Source organism: Olea europaea, chromosome 7, assembly GCF_002742605.1.
Source record: "Olea europaea var. sylvestris chromosome 7, O_europaea_v1, whole genome shotgun sequence".
Taxonomy (NCBI): Eukaryota; Viridiplantae; Streptophyta; class Magnoliopsida; order Lamiales; family Oleaceae; genus Olea; species Olea europaea.
The window spans coordinates 19,603,606-19,625,222 of record NC_036243.1 but is presented as its reverse complement, the minus strand read 5'-3'; the positions used below and the strand labels follow the sequence as shown (position 1 = coordinate 19,625,222).

The following is a 21,617-nucleotide window of genomic DNA, read 5'->3' as shown; positions in this document are numbered from 1 at the left end:
GCTTTTGACCAACATGTCGTCTACGTAGACCTCCATGGTTTTGCCAATGAGTTCGACAAACATCATGTTGACTAACCTCTGGTGTGTAGTCCCGACATTTTTCAATTCGAAGGGCATAACTTTGTAGCAATACAGGCCCCTGTCCGTAATGAATGATGTAGCTTCCTCGTCAGTCGGAACATGGGTATCTGGTTATACCCTGAGTATGCATCCATGAAACTCAGTAGTTCATGCCCAGCAGTAGAGGCCACAAGTTGATCAATTCTTGGAAGTGGGAAGCTGTCTTTGGGGCACGCCTTATTTAGGTTTGTGAAGTCCACGCATACCCTCCACTTTCCGCTGGACTTCTTCACCTGAACCGTGTTGGATATCCACCTCGGATAGATGGCCTCTCTGATGAAACCACTGCGGCTAAGTTTGCTTACTTCGTCTTTCAGCGCCTCGTACCGTTCTTGGTTTAGGGCACGCGTCTTCTGTCTATGGAGAGCATCGGAGGGGTTGATGTTAAGGTGATGGCAACTGATCCTAGGATCTATTCCAACCATATCTTCATGTTTCCATGCGAAGACATCCAAGTTCCCTTTCAGGAAACGTATCATCTCAGTTTTTGCTTCAGGTGATAATGACTTCCCTATACGCAAGACCTGACTGGGGTCTTCCGAGTTGACGGGGAAAGTTTCCAATTCGTCCATGGGGGTCGCATTTGGTTCATAGTCAATTATTCGGGGGTCTAACTCATCAACAGGGTGCCCTTGTTCAGGGGCCTCTTCCATGTCGACGTCTCTCTCTTGTTCAGAGGTATGCCCTTGTTCAGGGGCGTCGAGCATTTCCACGTCCGTACCGACTTCAGCGGGTATCTCAGCTAGGATTACATTAACAGTTCGGGGCTTGGACTTGCGCAGCGAGTTTAGGTAGCATGCCTTGGAGCCCATCTGATCGCCTCGGACTATTGCAATTCCATGTTCGGTTGGAAATTTCATGCACAAATAGTGAATGGACGTCACAGCCCAAAGATCTTTCAGAGCAGGTCTGCCCAATACTCCATGATAAGCTGATCTGTGATCTACCACCAGAAATTCCATGAAATGCTAGGCTACTAGAGGTGCCGAACCCATTTCGACAGGCAGGGTAATCTGCCCTCGTGGGATGATGATATCCCCAGTGAATCCGAATAATGGGTCGGTCATGGGATCAACCCATGTTCAATTTACATTTTGTCAAAAGTGGAGCCGAACAATATGTTCACGGAACTGCCATTGTCAACGAGCATGCGTTTTAATCTATTTCTAGCTACTACGGCTTTTACAACCAAAGCATCGCAATGGGGGTGGTGAACTCCCTATGAGTCTTCCTCGGAGAAAGTGATCAGGGCCATCTTGTTTGCTGATTTCGATTCGTTAACAATGTAAGTGATCATTGGGGGATCCTTTGCTTCTCTTGGGTAATTTCTCTGGGCATTCCTGGTGTTGCCACCGACATGGGGTTCCCCAATGATAGTATCGATTTCCCTGATGACCTAGCCTCCAAAAAATTGGGCTTGGTTTCTCAGTCTGGATTGGCCCCAATTCCTCGATTCTCTTCTCCGAGGAGATTGTTCCTGGTGACCTCTCCCTCCCCTCCTCGGGGAGGTGGATCTGCGAGGGTGTTCGTTTTTGCTGGAAATATGCGGGTTGCTTCGATCAGGGCGTCGATTGGCATCACGATACTCACTAGTGTCATGTCCATATAGTTGATGGAATGTACAAAACCTTGCTCCTACCAAGGGTCTGTTTGACCTCTTTTTCTTCTTCTTATTGTTATCAGTTCTTCCAAATGGTCCCGCTTCAGCAGGGGCATTATCATATGCCAGCACCGGCACTGCATTCAATGTGGCGGAAGCTAGGGCCTGTCCGGATGTGGGAGCTATGGTATGTCCTGCTTGGGTCCATTACTGAGTAACAAGGTGTGCTGCGGGGCCTCGACCTACCTGCCTCTGAGGAGGGGGGAGTCCCTGTGCGGCACGGTTGCGATGATCAATCATTTCTTCACTAACAATTTTCACTCTCATCATTTCCACCAGCTCGTCATATGTGGAGGGATTCTTGCTGCGCACGTCCCTCCAGAACAAAGTATTCATGTTGAGTCCACCTTTCAGGACTGAAAGGGCTTCCCTGTCAGTGACCTGTTCGCAGTAAGTAATTTCGTCTGTAAACCTGGCGAGATAGCTTTTCAGCGTCTCCCCAGGGGCCTGCCTCATGTCTTGCAAGCGTTGAACTGGTGCCTCTCCTTCCCTGCGTGAGAGGTACTGGTTCAAAAATACTTTCTTCAAATCTGGCCAACTTCTGATGCTTAGGGGAGAAAGCCTGATGTACCATACCTCGGCGGCTCCGCCTAGTGTTAAATGGAAGGCTATGCATTTTAGAGCAGGCAAAACTCCCCTAAGGCTCATTTGTGTCATATACTTGGTGAGGTGCTTCTCCGGATCCCCCTTTTCCTCATACTTGGGAATATTAGGGGGCATGATATTAGCTGACATTGGGAAGCTTTGGATCTCCCTTGAGAAAGGGAGGTTATCATCATCGTCGTCAATCTCATAAGATCGACAGGGCCCATCTGACCCTTCATCATCTTGGATGTCCTGGGGAGGTAGAGATGCTTCTCCTCGACTTTCCCAATCGACTAGGTTCCTCCCCTCTCTCCTATTTCTAGGAGAAGGAGGGGGAGCATGTTCTTGTTCGTGATCCAGACGAACTGATCCTCTTATTGGGCGGACCCTATTGCTAGGATCCTCCCCTATCCGGTCGAAGATGCTTTACCGAGCTTTGGTCCTCATGTTCTTGAGGGAAATTGTCCCCCAAGCGTAGTTCTGATGGCTGACTCCCTTGCACATAAGATGTTGCTTCGGTGTTCATCTCCCTTTCGAGGGGGCGTTCTGTGTGTCGGCTCATGTGGCCTCAAGAGTGAGATAAAGGGATTTCCTACACCGAATAAGATCCTTGGGGCCTTTGATAGCCCTGGTGACCCTGGGCTTGCATGAGGAGTTCTTGCATCGCCATATTTTGAGCTACTATGTCTCTCATACCCACAGCTATCTGAGTCATTCCTTCAGTGAGTATGGCTGTTCTTTCGCCTCGGCGACGCCGATGATGCAGTCTCTGATGAGTAACATTATTATGGAGTACCTCTTCTTTAGAGGCCTCTCTCATATGGGGTTGTCGTCTTCATGGTTGTAGCTCATCTTACCTCTTTTTTCAAGGGTAGTGAGAACTTGGATTATAACTCGACTTTATTCTTTTTCAAGAATTCCCCCTTTTCAGGGTTAGTCGCTAGTCTTCCGGTACCTTCTCCGATGGAGAACGCAAAACTTCGAATGGGGAGTGTGTTTCCCACAGACGACGCCAATCTGTTAACCCCGGAAATTGGTCCTTCCACGTGGCCAACCGAAAGCTACTCCACGTGTTCCTCCTGCGCACAATCAGCAAATAGTCAGGCGCACACGACCAAAACTAGTGGGGGTAGTGGCATCCGTATACACTCCGACGGTCAAGTCAGGTTTGAGTGATCGGAACAGTACCCAGGGGGCTATGCAGATCAACGATAAAGGGGGAGGAGAAAATATAAACTTGCTATGGAGTGCTATGTAGTAAGAGTTTCATTACCTTTGCCTCTTGCCAAACCTTGGGTATTTATAAGTGGTATGAACCGTTGGATGTGGGACGCGTGTATACATCTGACGGTATGAAGCGTCTGCTCATAGGCATCAATCAGCCGCGTTTTGTAGAGTGGGCAGACAGTTTGTTTCTTCTGAGTTGAATTGACATAAAGTTGATAAGTTACATCAACTAGCCTCATGGAGACGTCAAATCAATTTAAGCCTTCGGTGCAGGACAAATCTCAAATTGGCGACGGATCTTCTAACTGGGGTCCACTTGATCTCGACCTCGGAGGTGAAATGCTTCGGCAGGTCAATAGTAGGAATTGCTATATCACTTCGGAGACACTTCGGAAGGGTCGTTTTCAGGTCGGAATATGTGGTGCTGCGCGGGGTCCACTTGATCTCAACCTCGGAGGCGAGATGACACTTCGAGATCCGAGGCGTGTAGAATCGGAATGTAACACATAGTATTTACAACTAAATGCAAACTTCATTGTAATTAAAATTAAATCCAAAACTATTATAATTAGCGTAACTAAGTTCTAATACTTTATAGAACTACCATATGGACCTAATTGGACATATATTATTCAAGTTTCAATAATTAGATCATATTTAGTCGACTTTAAACCATCCAATCTAATTATTAGTCTTTTACTTTTTTTCACTAAAGGTACAAAACTAAACTCTCAAAATATATAAGATCACGGAAGCTAATAAATCTGTAATACTTTATTCTTATCTGTTGCACATGTATTTATCCTCATCGGAGATCCAATAATTACATAAGAGCATAAATGATCGTTTTGCCCTTCTAATTATTCTCACTAACTTAAGTATCATTTTCTTCAACTGTCTTGTGAAGTAATCACAGATGTCAAAGTTTACCCATCGTTAAACACTGAGCTCAGATTTTAACCGTTTAACAGAAAATATTTAAGTAGTCACTCTACCTTTTTTAAGGGTGACGGTTTTAGACAAGAATTCATGTTCTTTATTTCACTCATTCTTAAATTCTCAACTCATTGAGATATTTGACCAGTGAAATTGATCTCACCCATAATGAATCAAGGAACCATTAAAAATCACGAAATATATACATAACCCTGTCAAGATATTTAAATTAACTATACAGCGTCAAATTGAATTCAATTCTCCGCTCAATCATACTATAAAATAAACTCGACTCGAGGTTCGTTCAATACACTCTAAGTGTATTAGTGTCACCTTTAACTATTTTTGTGATGAGGAAAAATTACAAACCTGAATAATGAATTGATCAACACTACAATATTCATGTACAAGGTGTCAACCCTTATATATTGGTTGTGAACAAATTATTTATGATCAAATATATAAGTTGTGTCACATTGTACTTCTCAATGCAAGTATTTAATTTATATTATTATAAGTGATCACAGACTCTTTAATTTGCATACTCAATAATAGATAAATTCAATAAATAAATAAAAATTATAATTTATTTATTATAGATTATTATTTTATCACAATAAAATATATTATATGGATGCACAACGCAACACTTGAAAATTAGTGCAACGTATAAAAGCTATATGTAGTTGAATATGTGTTAAAACACTCATACGGGTCACTGAATATTCTAGGTGTTCGATGGACCAAGTTAGTGAAAAGTAATGCGAAAGTGTTACCCTTTTTTGGTATACAGTTGCACGTACAGGAAATCTATCTCCCTATGATTGACAATTGTGGAAAAACTGTTTTGGCAGCCAACTTGTTAAAAATCAATTAAAGATTTTTGGTACCTCTAGCACTCTTCCTTTTTTTTCTAAGGATCCGTTTGATTGCAAAGGTGAAATTTGAATGAAAAAAAAAATCAATTTCAGAGAATTGAATTGATGGAAAATTATTTTTCTGAAAATTGTAAATTATTATGTTTGATTGGTATAATCTTCCACCTGAAAAATATTTAAATCAAAGTATTTTTTGATGTCCGTTTACTTTTGTTTTACATGAAAATTATCAATTAAAGGGATAGAATTTACTGGTATTGGGAATGAAATTTGTTTCCATTGCCAAAAAAAATCAAGAAAATCATCTATCTTTGGGTGTTCGTTTGACTTTGTTTTACATGGAAATTGTCAATTAAAAGGAAATATTTTTTTACAATAAATTTTAGAATTTGTTCCCATTACCAGCACAAAAAAAAAAAAAAAAATGCTACAGTAACATGGAATTCCAATTCTCACCAAGAAAAGATCAATTCTCGAGACAAGCAAGAAAAGGCAATTCTAAGGAAATAAAACCCTATCAAACACCATAAAATTGGAAAATGAAATTTTTCATAGAAAATTTTGGTATATCAAACACACCCTAAATGATTAGCTCAACACAGGGTTCACACGTTTATACTTTTCGTGTTCACTCCTGATTTGATACTGTGAAAAGGTAAACCTTGATGCCCACTAAATGATTATAGAGCGTTATCATTTGACAAGTGCATTAAACTTTGATATTGTTTTAATTTTATCAATGTCCCCAAAATTAGTAGGACCGACGTGGTGTTGGTGAATTTTTCTTACGCCGGACCATGGACATTTTCACATGTCGAGGTTGTAAATCTAATATTCTAGGTCCATTCAACTTCGAACACAAATAATCAATGCATTTCAATTATGACAGATCTGTTATTTAATTTAATTAATATATTAAATAATTTAATTAAATTAAATAATAGAATCCGTAGATTCAAATTCTAGTAATTTATTAATTACAAAGAGTTATGATTGTGAGTTACAAATTATATATGACTAAATCTTATATCGTTCGTGGTCGTAAGCAATAATGAGATATGGATTTCATTATTACGGATAGACCATCACATGTGGCATTTTTTTACTTGTGAAGTAAGTAGCTGATGTCACAAGTTAAAGTATGGTGACACTTAAATGAATCAGCGGATGTTTCGTTATAGAATAAAACGTTGGAGACCCGTTGAGGAGATTCCATACGGATAACTATCTGAGTGTCAATGATTAATCTTTAACGTTCATAGTGGAATCGATCCCTTGACTTGAGGTCATCATAGTGTTTTATATGAGGATAGACATACTTTGACGATCTTCGATGTTGCTTTGCTAAGAGTCACTGATACAGAATCAATCGAGTATATCAATAATTATATGAAGGTTGTGAATGATCAATAAAAATTTCGTCACTCTTAGATAGTAAAAAATTATGATAGACATTTCATTCAGTTAAATTGATAATGAAATCCTTGATCAATGTGTACTCATAAATCGAAAAGAAATTTTCGACTTATATTGATTTAAAAATTAGAATGAAAGATAAGATTAATAATTGAGATTGACACATAATTATATTTGGTAATTAATCGGATCACATTGACGAAAGAATTATAGTTTCACAGTAAATGAATAAGTTTAGTTTTGTCATACCACGTGACATTTTCACCTCTTATTTATTGCGCTAACACATTGCTACATATCAATATAGAACGACGAATGTTAATTAATGATAAACTAAATGAGTATTTTAATTTATCGATTTTGATTCTATCAAAATAATAATTCACATTGTTAAGTATTGTGATTGGGAACCTAATGAGTCACACACAAAATTAGAACTAGAAGAATGAAATTTATCAATTAATTAATTGAAAAGCATTGGACAATTAATTAATTGGATTACTTGTTAATAAGTCCGAATTAATTAATTTGGTTAATTAATTCATGAACCAAATTTAATTAAGAGGCATTTTCAAGAATATCCAATTATAAGGGTTGGAGTTGAAAAGTGTACCTTTTTTTATAATCCTTGCAAAAATGTCCAATTTTTAGATCAAAATGTCTACTTTACCCTCATGAAAAGATTAATCAATTTTATATCACTTTGGCACAATTTTTAAGAAGAGCAAATAACTTCCACGAGAAACCACAATAATGTTGCTATTACCTAGGTAAGTCCACTTGCTTACATTTTTAATTATATTTTAATCAATTATTCTAGAACAAATGAAGAAGAAGCAAAAATTCCATTAACATATACGAAGAAGTATATGATTCCAACTTCAAAGAAATCATTTTAAGAAATTTACTGTGGTAGAAATTTGAAGCTGATTAGGCATTCATCATTTGTCGGTAGAAGGTATATTTCTTTGAACTCTATTTCTTCGAACTCTCATTTTTTTGATAAATTTTGTTCAAATCTCAATTTTTTGATAAGGTATTTTTTTCCCTTCAATGGACAAAATTATCCTGAGTATATATTTTTTGTACCATTCATTTTAAATAACTTAGTTAGATAATATACTTCTGTATTTAGAATATCATTTATGGTGAAATAAATTTTAGCAAAAATGGTGATTGAAGTTGAAAAAGATGATAAATGCATGAAATCCCGTCATTTCATTCTCGACATTTTATAAATGTCGATAATGATAGTATAAATATCGTTCACGACATTTATAAACGTCGAGAATGATAATTATACTATCATTCTCGACACTGTCAAATGTTGACAATAACATTAAAATTTTGAGTAAGTTAGGAAAATTTCGTGTATAGCAATTCAAATATTGCATGCAGGTAGCATTTTCGTTTTCGATTTTCGTTAGTGATTGACAGTATTGTTGTTTATGACATGCAGATATGGGAGATGTTAAGAGATTTGTTGTCTCGTATGGTGGTAAATTCGTCAATATAGACGACAGGTGGAAGTGGTTTGGGAACCGAACAACATCAATTGTTGTTCGACATGATATTACATATGAAGAGCTTGTACATAAATTATTCGAGAAGCTGAATGCTGATAGAATGAAGTTCCGAATTCAATTGAAATTTACAGTTCCAAACATGAATATACCCCCTACTGATGTAGCCGTCATTTTTTTTTTTATTCGGGTTGGGTTCTATCAGGTTTCCATTTTTTACCCATAACCCGATCCAACTCGAACCGCACCTACTCGACCCATAACCCGACCCACATCGACCCACACCTACCCGACCCAGGCATTTAATGTTGATTGACATTTCTACGTTGATTGACATGAATAATGATGTGGAAAATTTTGAATTCTTGTGTGGAAATAATATTTTCTAAGAGGGGTATTTTCATCTACATAATTGGAAAATGGACATTGACAAAATTGTGGATATTTTTGCAAATAACTCGCTGAAAATGGACATTACTTGAAATTTCCTCTTTAATTAATTGGATTAATTAAATATTGTACGAGATTAAGTTAAGAGACAGCCCAAGTCCACTTGGACTTATATCAATAGATTACTAGGTTTTGAAAAATCATAAAAGAACATACTTATTCTTGTTTGCACAAGAAAAACAAAAACTCAGTTCTCTCAATCTTTTTTCTTGGGTGGATTTTCATTGGAAATTAGACAATTGAACAGTTGTGAATTGTAGATCGTGATTGTTTGTGCTCAAAATAAGCAAATGAGTTTGCAGAATTCACAAAAGGCATAATTTTTATCACAGTTTTTATCTAAACACAAAGTAGATCCTTAGTGGGAATTTAAAATTATTTTATTTTTCGCTGTGTATGATTAAGTAAATTCCCAATAGAGGTGACAAATGAGCAGATAGGCTTGTGAGCTCGATTTGGCTTGTCTAACTTGATCCACATGTGTCTTGGGCTCCATGAGTTATGGATCTAGGCGCGCACTCGCACACATATGCATATATATATTTTTTAAGTTTTTTTTATTATTTTTTTTATAAGCAAGCTCATGGATATGATTCAATGAGTCAGCTCCTTTGACCACTTGAGCTGACTCGTTTTTATTCCTCATTTTAAAATTTGATTTATTAATTTCTTAAAAAGATCTCCTTCTTAGGCTTATTTTGCTAATTTTGTTTTTTTTTTTTATGAACAAAAAAAAAATCGAGTTGGATCTCACGAGTCAAAGTATCGGCCCAATCATAAAATTTGTACATAAGTCGTTGGCTGGATCCGTTGTCACCTCTATGCTCATGTTGGCTGAAATTATTAGTCGATATCTAAACTTTTTGGTCTAAAGAGTGGGCACCTTGAACACAATGTAATCAGCTTGTGTTTCGGATTGATAAGCGATAGACTAGTTCGAAAGATTACAACGATTTCCAGATGTGGAGACTTAAAAATGTATCCTTTGAAGAAAGAAATGAGATTATTTAGGCACATATATCAATTAATAATCTCCTGTTTGGTAAGGACTAAAATCCAAATTTTTATCAAAGTCAAATAAAATTATTAATTTTAACTACATATTTCATGGAGCTACCAACTTTTCAACGAAATATTTCATCAACTTTTATTAAAATGTGTAAAAATTTCATTTTAATTCCCACTAGTGCCTAAATAAGAAGTCAACATCGTAGATATTTCAATCTTGGCTTAGGATGAACATTAACTGCATGCTTAGCACGTGCAAAGTCGGACAGGAAGTGATGTTTTCGTGACGGCCGTGAATAACGTGCGAGATCAGTTACTAATTCAAATTTGACATATAGATTCTTGGGATATGATGTGAATTAAGATTCTTATTATTGCATTTTAATCTGAAGCTTAAAAAGACCGGGAAGATAACACAATACGAGCTCAAAAGACGAGTGAGATAACATAGCTATTCCAAATTTTACATACACAAGATTAACAAGGCGTAATCCGAAACAAGGGGTTTCAAATCTTGACTAGTACCAAGTGAAAACTGCCAAAAAGTTACTCAGAAAGCCAATCCAGATTGAAGCACTCCTCCACAACCTGAACACAAAGGCCCGGTATAACCTTCTCCGCATCTTTCCACACCCAAGAAACCTCTTCGTCACAAATAACACGCTGCAAAGAACGCAATGACACCACAGACAAAGGCAAATTCTTGATCAGTGGACACTCTCTCATATCAATCTTCTCCAGGTTTATGCATCCACCAATTCCCTCAGGAAGGCATCCCACTGTAACACATTCTGAAATGTCGAGGTATTTTAGCCAAACCAGGTGGCCAATCCCGACGGGGAGCCTCTTCAAATTCGGACAAGAATACAGCCTCAAAAACTGTAAGAAACTTAGTTTATCCAAATCTGCTGGCAGTTCTTGGAGAGACTCACAATTGGTGACATTCAAGCTATTCAGCGTAAGCATTCGGCAGAGGCTCGAAGGCAGCTTGTTCAACTTAATGCAGTGATCCATAGTAAGTTCTGTGAGACGAGGGAAAATACAAGGCAGGTCTATAGCTGATTGGTCGAGGCAGTTATCAATATCACATAGGATTAATGAAAGTTTCTGCAGGTTTTTGAGGGGTATTGTGGTGTCAAATAAACAAGGGACGTATATCTTTTCAATCCAGAGGCTTCTCAAATTAGCCAAGTTGTTAAAAACTGATATATTTTGAATGACGGCGTTGGAATTGCTATAATTTATTAGTATCAGTGCTCTGAGCTTGGGCATGTTATCAAGGAAAGGAGGAAGGAAGTATTCATTTGATGAAAAATTTAGGACGAGTACTTCAGCTTTCGGACAATCCATTCTGAACCAGTTCATCCCACTCATTTCACCTGCATTAGAAAACTCAAATGAATATAACACACGATGTACTTCACTAACAAACAAACAAACAAACAACAAATTCACAATTCTAAAGGGAAATTTCTTCCACATGCTAAACAAGAGCTGTTATAATACAACTGGAATGTGCCAATTATAAATTGCTAATCCTTTCTGTTTGTTCTATCAGAAGTGGAAAATTGATAAAAGAGGCGCCAAAATCTTGTCCATTTTTATATGATGCCATTATAATCCTCGTATTGAAAAAGAATTATCCAGTAACAGGGATTGTTATACCTGTATGCACTGAAATAATCTGTGCATTGAAAGGTTGATCCATATTCCTCTCCCATTCTCTTGGTAGGCCTTCTTCTCTTTTTGGCATAAGCAATCGCCTCCTCTGATTTATACATCCAAAACTGCTTATGTGTATAGCTAGATCTCTTAATACATCATGCTGATATACTGAGATTTCATAGTAACTGCTATACTTATCTCCCGATCTGGTAAACAAACATTTTTTATGAAAAGATTAAAAGATTGCAAATAATTTCACATCCATAAATTTAAATTGTCTATTGAAAATCATAGGACTGCCTTTATACCTAGCATCTTTCACCAAGGTCAAGAGATTTTTATCTGAAAGCTCAACTAGGATGGCGAAAGCTTCTTTCTCCTCAATGTCGTGTAGTTCCATCCACATGTTAATAAGAATATCAAGAGGGATTTTCTTGTCCTCCGGGAAGGCACCTAAATCTAAGAAACAATCCCTCACCTTATCTCTCAAGGAATCAATACTCAATTTCATCCGCTCAAGTAACTGAACTTCATGAGATTCACAAAGAGGTTGGCTTCTTGATAAGCGACTCTTAGCGCTTGTCCAGAACATTTCAGGCTGGCCCTTAAGAGATGCTCCAATCACCTTAAGAGCCAATGGCAACCCTTTACATTCATCCACAACCTATCGATATTGGAATACTTTTTCAGTAAGCAGTGGCAATAATCAATTACAAGAAAGAGATGTATTATGAAGACAAAATTAATTAATCACTACCTCCATAACCAATTGTTTATCAGCGGTAAATGGAACTGATGATTGCCCAAAAGCGAAATGGCAGAATAGTCCCATAGCCTCATCCTCCCTTAACAACTCCAATTCATAGGAGCTGTCTACAACTGATAGAGGGAACTTCAATCTTGAAACCACGAGGATTTTGCAACTAGTGGGAATTTTGAATTTTAGCTGTTCAAGTACTGATTGTGACCATACATCATCCAAAATTAGCAGAGTTCTTGAAGAAATTTCAATATCATATTGGAGTTTTACTAGGGGAAACGTGTTGCCTCCCGCAACCATTGTATTCCCTGATATAATTTCCCAAATCTTAGCGCTTAATTGCTCCACACTGGGAGATTGAGACACGGTGAGGAAGAAAATCCTGTTATTGAAATGACCTGGGAACACAGAATCAACTCATATTAAGCTTTATGATTGAAGACAATATTTAAATGAATAAATGATTAGCAAGATTATACTCACCCTTGATTTGATCATCTTTGCAAATTTCTCTAGCCAAGGTAGTTTTTCCACTGCCTCCAATTCCGTGGATGCCAATTACAGTATCGTCTTTGGCCATTAGCATCTCCTTTAACTTCCTCTTTCCCAATTCCATCCCGGCGCTTAAATTGGCCAAAGTACCCTCGAACCTCCTCTCCTCTTCCACCCTGTTCACTGCCTCACCTAACCACCCACCACGGTCGTCCACCCCAATCTTCATGGACTCGAGCTGTCTTTCCAGTCGAGGGAATTTTTCGTCTATGCCAACCCTAACATGATGTACGTCAGCCAGTACGTGCGCCTGGATTACACCATTCATGAATCTCGATACGAATTTCTCCAACTTCTCCATTTTTTGAGCCAATCGCAGGTTTTTGTACACGTTCCAACGGGGAGAATTCAGGACCTTGTTAGCCAGTTCGAGCCCATCTGAGAGTCTCTGGGAGAAATTATCAAGCTGGCGCTGGCGATGTTGAGGTAGCTCGACGCCTGTATGCTTGATTTCCTGTATGATGGGGAGGAGCTCTTCGATATATTGTATGAGCTGCTCGGCGCTCGAACGGCAGAAAGCCGATTTTCTTGATATCACAATGAGCTGTTTGAGAAGTTCGGTAGCAATCTCGCCGGCGAAAAAGTCTGTCACCGCCATCTTCGGTGGCGTATTTTGGTTTGTCACCTACAAAGAAATGGTGAAATGGAAGCATGTATTGTAATGTAACTGTTGTAGTAGAAAATTAACTGACGAGACGTCATAAACTGACAAAAATAGCCCTGTTCAATGAAATTAAAAAATCATTTCTCGTTTTACGGAATTTTTTTTTAAATTTTTAATTCCGACAACTTATAAATGTATAATGCCGGAATTAAAATTAAAATTTTAATAATTTTTTATAAAAGTTCATAAATCTTGTAATTGAAAAGTTGTGAATTTTGTGAAAGGTATGATTAAAATTAATTCTTAACTTTGACTTTAATTAATATTTTAATTTTCTCCCTACCAAACAGGAGCAAGATATATGAGTATAGATCTACTATCTACCTTTCCCGTGTTCCCATAATGTTCACGAGTTAGATACTAACATATCACCTTAATTTTACGCTCCATCATTCTTTCTTGTCCTTCCAAATAGCACTTAACCATTTAGCTAATCGGAGCCGCTATACGTCAACCTCAATATGCAAATAGATTTATCCTTATGTAATTAGGAGGACAGTTAATCTTGACTTACGAGCTCTGAATGGAGAAGAAAATGAGCCGCCCTTACCAAATAGCTAATGAAATGCAAGCTTTTGTGTAGAACCCAAAAACAAACTTAACCCATATTTAATGTAGATAAAAATCAATTTTTTAGAAAATTTTGATAAAAATTAATGAAATATGTGATTAAAAAATTATGAATGTCATAAGTGATGTGGTCAAAAGTAATTATTCACTTTGACCTAAAATTTTATCAAAATTTTAAACTAAACCGAGCAGCTCCTAATTATCAAAATTTAGGCATAGATCTTGGTGGGGCCAGATGATACTTTTTGAGTTTGACATATTATGAACAAGAATTCCTGAATCTTAAAATTTGAGTGGAAAAGGCCAGTGGCTCGTGTCCCCACCGAGGCGGCTCATTGACGGACTAGCACAATGGACTAGTGGGCCACCCCACCAATGAATTAAAATATCGCAACCTTCAAACTACAAATAATTCAATGAATTAATTATAGGGTTAATGTCGAAGTTCAATATTTTACCACAATTTCATGATTACATGTTAGAATTTACTCAATGCTTTGTTTACTTTTTTCTATTATGTAATGATAAAAACAAAAGTATTTTAATTCTAACAATTTGTACGGTAAAAACATGTTTTTCAGGTGATGTCACGGACACATTATTCGTCAAGGAGGTTAGAATGTAACAATTATTATTATTATTTTATATTTTTGGAGTGATCAAATTCTAATCTATAACTTTATAAAGATTGAACTAGATTTTGTAATATATTTTTATTTATTAGGCAGAGTAATTAGATAATGCGATAATGATCTTACGGCCATGATTCATGATGATAAAAAAGCATTATTTTATTCAATCGGATAATTCAAACGTGTTGATCATGTTATTAGAGTAAGTGTTGATACATGAAACTCTTTGATGAGGACATGATTGAGGTTGATAGAAAAGCGACAAATATGTGAAGCGAATGTGGACACGGAATTAGCAAGTCAAGCGAAAAGGAACAAAGTATAAAGTCGTGTGGATATAAAGTAACTGAGATGCTGTGCCAACGTCCCCCTTCGCTGACCGGAAAAAGTACTAGAATAACCCTACAATTCTTTTGTGATTTAAGAAACCCAGAAGCAGTAACTTCTACAAGAATCATGGTCTAGGATCCAAGAACTGCAGATATAGCCAACTACACAGACCACACACGAGAATATCCAAATACCAAGTATTTGTAATCTTTAGCGTTTCCTTTTGCGCCTGAGCCTTGGTTTACCCTATTCCAACAATCCAATCAACCCCAATGTTTCTGTGTTACGGCATACTATGCGTCTTCTCCACAGCATATTTCAGAAATTCCTATAAAACTATACCATATGGTCAATTTTCGGTTCAAGGCAAAAAGGTAAGAACTGTAAACACAATACAGTGCAACACCATGTTACTAACCTGTGTAACCTTTGTTGAAAATTTGTTCAAAATCAATGAAATGATAATGGACTTATTGTTGGGCTCAATTGTGGAATTGGTAGAAAAAAAAATTGAAAAATGAAAAATTTGATTTTTTGCCTATGCGTACGCATAGGTTTAATTTCGTGCGTACGCGAGATGTGTTTTGACAAAATAAGAATTAAATTTTGCTTCTATTAAGCGTACGCACAGTTTATACTCTGCGTACGCATAGTGTTAAAAAAATAGCCGTTGGTTGATTTTTCAATTTAAAACTTGGGAGCCGTTTTGGACTAAAAGTTGTCACTTTTCATCTTGTTTTGGCTCCATTTCGTGATGCATTGATTGAAATCTATAAATAGGTGATGAATGATCAATACAAACATTATTAAAATCATTGAAAACATCTTGAGACCCATATATCATTCCATATTGAATCAAACTATTGATTTACATTCATATTCAAGATCTTCCTTTGTGTTCTTAAAGTTTTGGGGGGATTGCACTTGTGCTTTGGTGTTAAATCATTTACAAGGCTTGATATAATCCTACAAACTGTTTGCCAAAACCCTCAAGCATCTCATTCAATTCCGAAAAGGGGCAAATATAGTTTGAGGACAACGATCCCGTGTTCAAACCTCAAATTCGTTCTTGACGTATTTCGTGGTTTCTATTCATTTTGTTTCTATAATTTTGTTGTTGTTTCTTCTCCAACCCCTTATTTTCCAACAACCTTTTTTCCACAAAGCTAATCTGTACAGTCAATATCAAAGGAGGAGGAGATGAGCTTATAAGCTTTTCTTTATATGGCACATGTGTAGGAGTTGAAAAGGAACCAAAAAACTTCTATCAAATCCTTACACAAAAGTACGTAGATCCTCTATGTTGAAATCAAAGAAAAAATTAAAAGCGGAAACGTACCTTGATCCATAGATATGAGTGTTTTGAACGGGTTATAATCTTCCAATTGTTAGATAATTCCCTTGAGAATTCTTCTCTGTTGATGGGGATAAAGAGAGAGATGAAATCACGACAATTGAGAATTATGACCCCATGATAGATAACTGCATTAAGTAGTTATTATCTTTGTGTTATTTCAAATTGGCCCCTCATCAATTTAAAATAACATTTTTCGGTCTCTACACGTTATTCCCATGACATTTAATACCCATTAGTCCAAAAAAATTGACTTTAATAGACCACTTTATTGATTAAGCCTTAAAATAGCATCACACGTTTTTTATATATATACATGTGTGGCCCCATACGTTGAAATTTTTCCAACAATCTCCCACTGAGCCATACATGTAATATTACAAATGTGTTCAGTTTCATGAGCTCAAAATTCTGTTATCATTATTAAGATTGTTTCCAAACAATCTTGTCCATTTGTTATATTGATGTAGGATCAAAGTGATTTTCACCTCATTTAGTGTGACTAAATTAATAAATTGTCACGTACACCAATACAACCAAATAATATAGATCAATCATGGGAGTGTAGCATAAAAAGTACATGTTATGTGATTCACATATGTCTATTTCTAACTGGTCCAACCTTATTTCTTAAGTGAGATCGATACTAACATAATAACAGAGTAGAATGAACTAAATACTTAATTTCTGTACAGAAAAATATCCAAATATACAAATGTGTTCAAGAATAAAAACTAAACATAATGCAATGAGAATACAAACTTCCACTAAAATATGATATCCTCAAGAACAACACCTATACGAATAGTGTGCTCATGAAAGACCTTGGGTAGCAATCCCTTCATAAGCGGATCCGCAATCATAAAGTTTATCCTAATGTGCTCTATGAAAACCTGTCCACTATGTACTCTTTCCTTCACAACCAACTTAACATCAATGTGTTTTAACTTAGATGAGCTCCTATTGTTGTTGGAATATAGAACTGTCGAGTTATTGTCACAATATAATTTTAGCGATCTTTCTATGCCATTTAGAATGTGCAGCCCAGTGACAAAATTTCGCAGCCATATTCTATAATTAGATGTCTCGTAGCATGCTACAAACTCTACTGTCATGGTAGAAGAAACTATCGGCTTAGCACTCTTGCAAAAAATAACTCTTCCAACTAACAGATAGATATAGCCTGATGTGGATCTCCTACTGTCTTTGCATTCGGCAAAATCAAAATTGGAGTATCATGTGATCTCCAACTAATTCAATATGCTATACGTGAGCATGTAATCCTTTGTTTTCTTGAAATATCTCGTAAACATTTTGGCTGCATTCCAATGATCCATCAGGCTTAAATATCTGCATAGCATTCCAACAATAAATACTATGTCTGGACGGTACAAACTTGAACATACATTAGACTCCCAACAACTGATGCATAGGTAATCTTCTACATTTCCTTAACTTCAAGGTCATTTTGTGGGGCATTGTTTAAAACTAAATTTGTCCCCCTTAATGACGGGGATGTCACCTGGTTTATAGTCTTACATGTCAAACCTCTTAAGTACTTTATCGATATAATTCTTTATGACAATCCAAGAATATCTCGAGTGCGATTCCGATGTATTTAAATCCCTAATACAAAAGAGGTGGCACCAAAATCTTTCATCTCAAAATTCCTAGATAAAAAATCTCTTAAGTTCGTACATGTCTATATCGTTAGTGGCAAACAATATGTCATCAACATACAAAATCAGGAAAATATGCTTACTCCCACTAAACTTCTGATACATGCAATCATCAATGACATTTATCTCAAAACCAAATGAGATAATGATTTGATGAAATTTATCGTACCATTGACGGAAAGTTTGTTGAGACCATAAATGGATTTCTTTAATTTGCAAACCATATTTTTCGGGTCTCCTGACACAAAATTTTTTCTGGTTGTACCATATAGATCGTCTCATCAATGTCGCCATTGAGAAACGCCGTCTTAACATCCATCTGATATAACTCAAGGTCAAAATGCGCAACAATTGCCATAATTGTCCTCAAAAGAGTCTTTTTGTTGAAATTGGAGAGAAAGTCTCTTTGAAGTCAATGCCTTCCTTTTGGGTAAAGCCTTTAGCCACAAAACGAGCCTTATATCTTTCCACATTACATTTCAAATCCCTCTTGATTTTAAAAATTCATTTGCAACCAATGGACTTCACACCTTTGGGTAACAAGACACGATCCCAAACTTTATTATCTTGTTTAGACTTATACTCCTAATTCATAGTATCAATCCACTTTTGAGAGTTAGAACCTTACATGGCCTGATGGAAATTGATTAGATCATCTTCCACCATTCCATTATTTTCTTCATGTTCTTGAAAAAATACTATAAAATCATCTAGAATAGCACTTTTCCTTTCTCTCGTGGATCTCCTTAACGGTATTGATACTTGAGTTTGTACTTCTGGAACAATTACCTCATTTTGGATGGGAGATTCTTCAACATTTTCTTATTGATGTTCTGGACATATAATCAATGATATGTATAGAAACCTGTTGTCAAAAGCAATAATAGGAATAAGAACTGATGCTTCCTCAACTTCTTTCTTAAAGACAATGTCTATAACGTTATTTCTCCTTCCAAGCTCAACATCCTCAAAAAATGTTTCCCTGTTTCAAAAATTGACCTTAAGTGTGGGATCATAAAATTTATAGCCTCTAGATCGCTCAAAATAACCAATAAAATAGCTACTTACTATTTTGGAGTCCAATTTCTTTCCATGTAGCCTATAAGGCCTAGTCTCAACTGGACATCCTCAAATATAAAAATGCTTTAGATTAGGCTTTCTGCCAATCCAAAGCTCATAAGGTGTTTTGGCAGCAACCTTAGTTGTTACTCTATCAGAATATAAGCTGCAATTTTTAATGCCTCTCCTCAGAGTGATTTTGGTAAGGTGGAATGATTAATCATGCTCCTTACCATATCCTTAGAATTCCTGTTTCATCTTTCAGCTACACCATTTATGCTATGAAATCCTGGCATAGTGTATTGTAAGACAATTCCACATTCTTGTAGATATTTAGCAAATGATCCTGGACATTGTTCACTTGAACCGTCATATCTGTCGTAGTATTCAACACTACAGTCAGACCTAACGCTCTTTATCATTTTGTTGAGTTGATTCTTAATCTCAATTTTAAAAGCTTTGAAACATGTCCAGTGACTCAGACTTTTCACAGATGAGATATGGATACCCATAATGTGAGTAATCGTCTATGAATGATCTGTGTGTATCAATTCTAAGACATCCGAAGTTCTGTTAGCACCTAATCTCCTTTTTTGGGTCTATTTTCCCTTAATAAAGTCAATACATACATCAAAATCCGTGAAGTCAAGGGAATCCAAAATACCATCCAACACAAATCGTTCAACTCTAGCTTTTGAGATGTGACCTAAGTGCTTGTACCATAATTTTGCTGAATTCTCTTTATTTATTTTATGTTTAGTACCACGTGATTCCACATGCAAGATTTCATTATATAATGCAATAATATCAAGCAAATATGGGTTATCATATGTAGATAATGAACCAGTACCAATAACATTGAAATTTAATAAAAGATTAAACTGATTGTTTCCAAATAAAAAATAGTATCCAGATTTGTCCAACGAAGAAACATAACTCAAATTCCATCTAAAAGATGGTACATCAAATGTGACTTTCAAATCCAAATAAAGACTAGTTACATCAACTTCCACCTATTTTCTATCACCCACATAGATGTATTCTTCACCATCATTTGACTTTCGATAGCTCAGGTAGCCCTGCATAGAAAAACTTATGTGAGTAGTAGCATCAGAATCTATCTATCAAGTGTTTCTTGGTATTGAAGCTAAATTATCCTCAGAACATATCAAAGTAAAAATTGTACCTTTCTTTGCACGTCAAGCATGATATTTGGTACAGTCCTTCTACACAGGTCCAGTCTTATTTAAAGACCATTTCTCCTTCTAGCAGTTATAACTGACCTTAAATTGACTGAATTGTGCAGTAAGCGAGATCAATACCAAATATATGAGCAAGTTATCAGACAGCTCAAGCTTTAGCGCTTTAAGTTTAGAAGCAATGTGAGACATCTCCATGATGTACTCCCTTATATTCCCCTTGCCTTTGTACTTCATTGAAATCAAGCTTTTGCAAAAGCGTGCTTGTTTCAGCCTAATCGTTTTTTGCAAAACGCTTCTCAATTTCGACGAGGAACTCCTTGGCATTAGTTAACCCTTCGGATACTATACCTCTAAAGGCTTCTAAAGTGTCGCGCTTAATGATCATTCGACTCATGTGATTTGAGCGGTCCCACTTCTCAAAGTTCATCTTTTCATCAGGTGAACTTTATTCCGTAAGAGGAGTGAGTTCCTCAATCCGGAGAGCAAGGTCTAGATCCATGCAGCCAAGAACAATCAATATGTTCTCTTTTCAATCATTGAAGTTTGTCCCATTAAGTATAGGAATTGAATTAACATTGACAGATGTAGTAGTAGCAGATGAATTAACTGTATAAAGATAAAAAAAAAAAAAACAAATAATCATGCTCATATCAATATCCACATTTAATGAACAATAAATTCAAATAATGGTAAGCCTCATCTCAAGATACCTAGTGCAACATTAATATCAAGTCTTCGGACAGTAATATTAATTGCAAGTGGTACTCTCTCTGTAGTGATCAAACATTAACAATAACTCCTGCCAAATAACCCAACTTTGCATTGATTTATTATTTACATGGAAACCTTATAATTGCTACACGTTCACCACCACAAGTATGTATATAATTTGGCCAAATATCAACCTTCCTTCGAGCCGGCTAATACCCACATGAACAAGCACACATATAACATCTAAACATCTTAAACAAATCAATCTACACAAGAGAGGTCACTTTGGTGACAAATTGTTTCAATTAGTTTATTTAAAATGCTATATAACCTTAATTTTTCATGAATGATTTACCAAAATATCTGAATTTGATTGTCCCACATAATTAAATCTCAACTATACCTCTTAAGAGAGTCCTTAGTACCAAAATTTAAGAAAGTGAATCACTAATTTCGCATCATTAAATGTCCTTTGAAACTTTTGGGATCTAAGGGTTAATAATTCAAAACTTTAGGGGTCAAAAAATGAAAATTTTAAAACTTTGGGGACCAATTTTAATTGATTATAAACATTGAGGGCATTAATTGTCAAATTCAAAACTTTAATGGCCCAAATTAAATAATTTTCAAACTTCG

At 36.3% G+C, this 21,617-nt stretch overlaps 1 protein-coding gene across 1 annotated transcript; it reads right to left on the bottom strand.

The window, feature by feature from the left end:
• Nucleotides 1–10,224: 10,224 nt before the first annotated feature.
• On the bottom strand, nucleotides 10,225–13,438 carry LOC111397311 (probable disease resistance protein At4g33300). The gene is made up of 5 exons (XM_023024161.1): nucleotides 12,712–13,438; nucleotides 12,226–12,626; nucleotides 11,777–12,132; nucleotides 11,469–11,674; nucleotides 10,225–11,182 (listed from the first exon to the last, which is right to left on the bottom strand). The coding sequence occupies exons 1-5, from the start codon at nucleotides 13,376–13,378 to the stop codon at nucleotides 10,350–10,352; spliced, it is 2,463 nt and encodes an 820-aa protein (XP_022879929.1). The 5' UTR covers nucleotides 13,379–13,438; the 3' UTR covers nucleotides 10,225–10,349.
• Nucleotides 13,439–21,617: the final 8,179 nt, after the last annotated feature.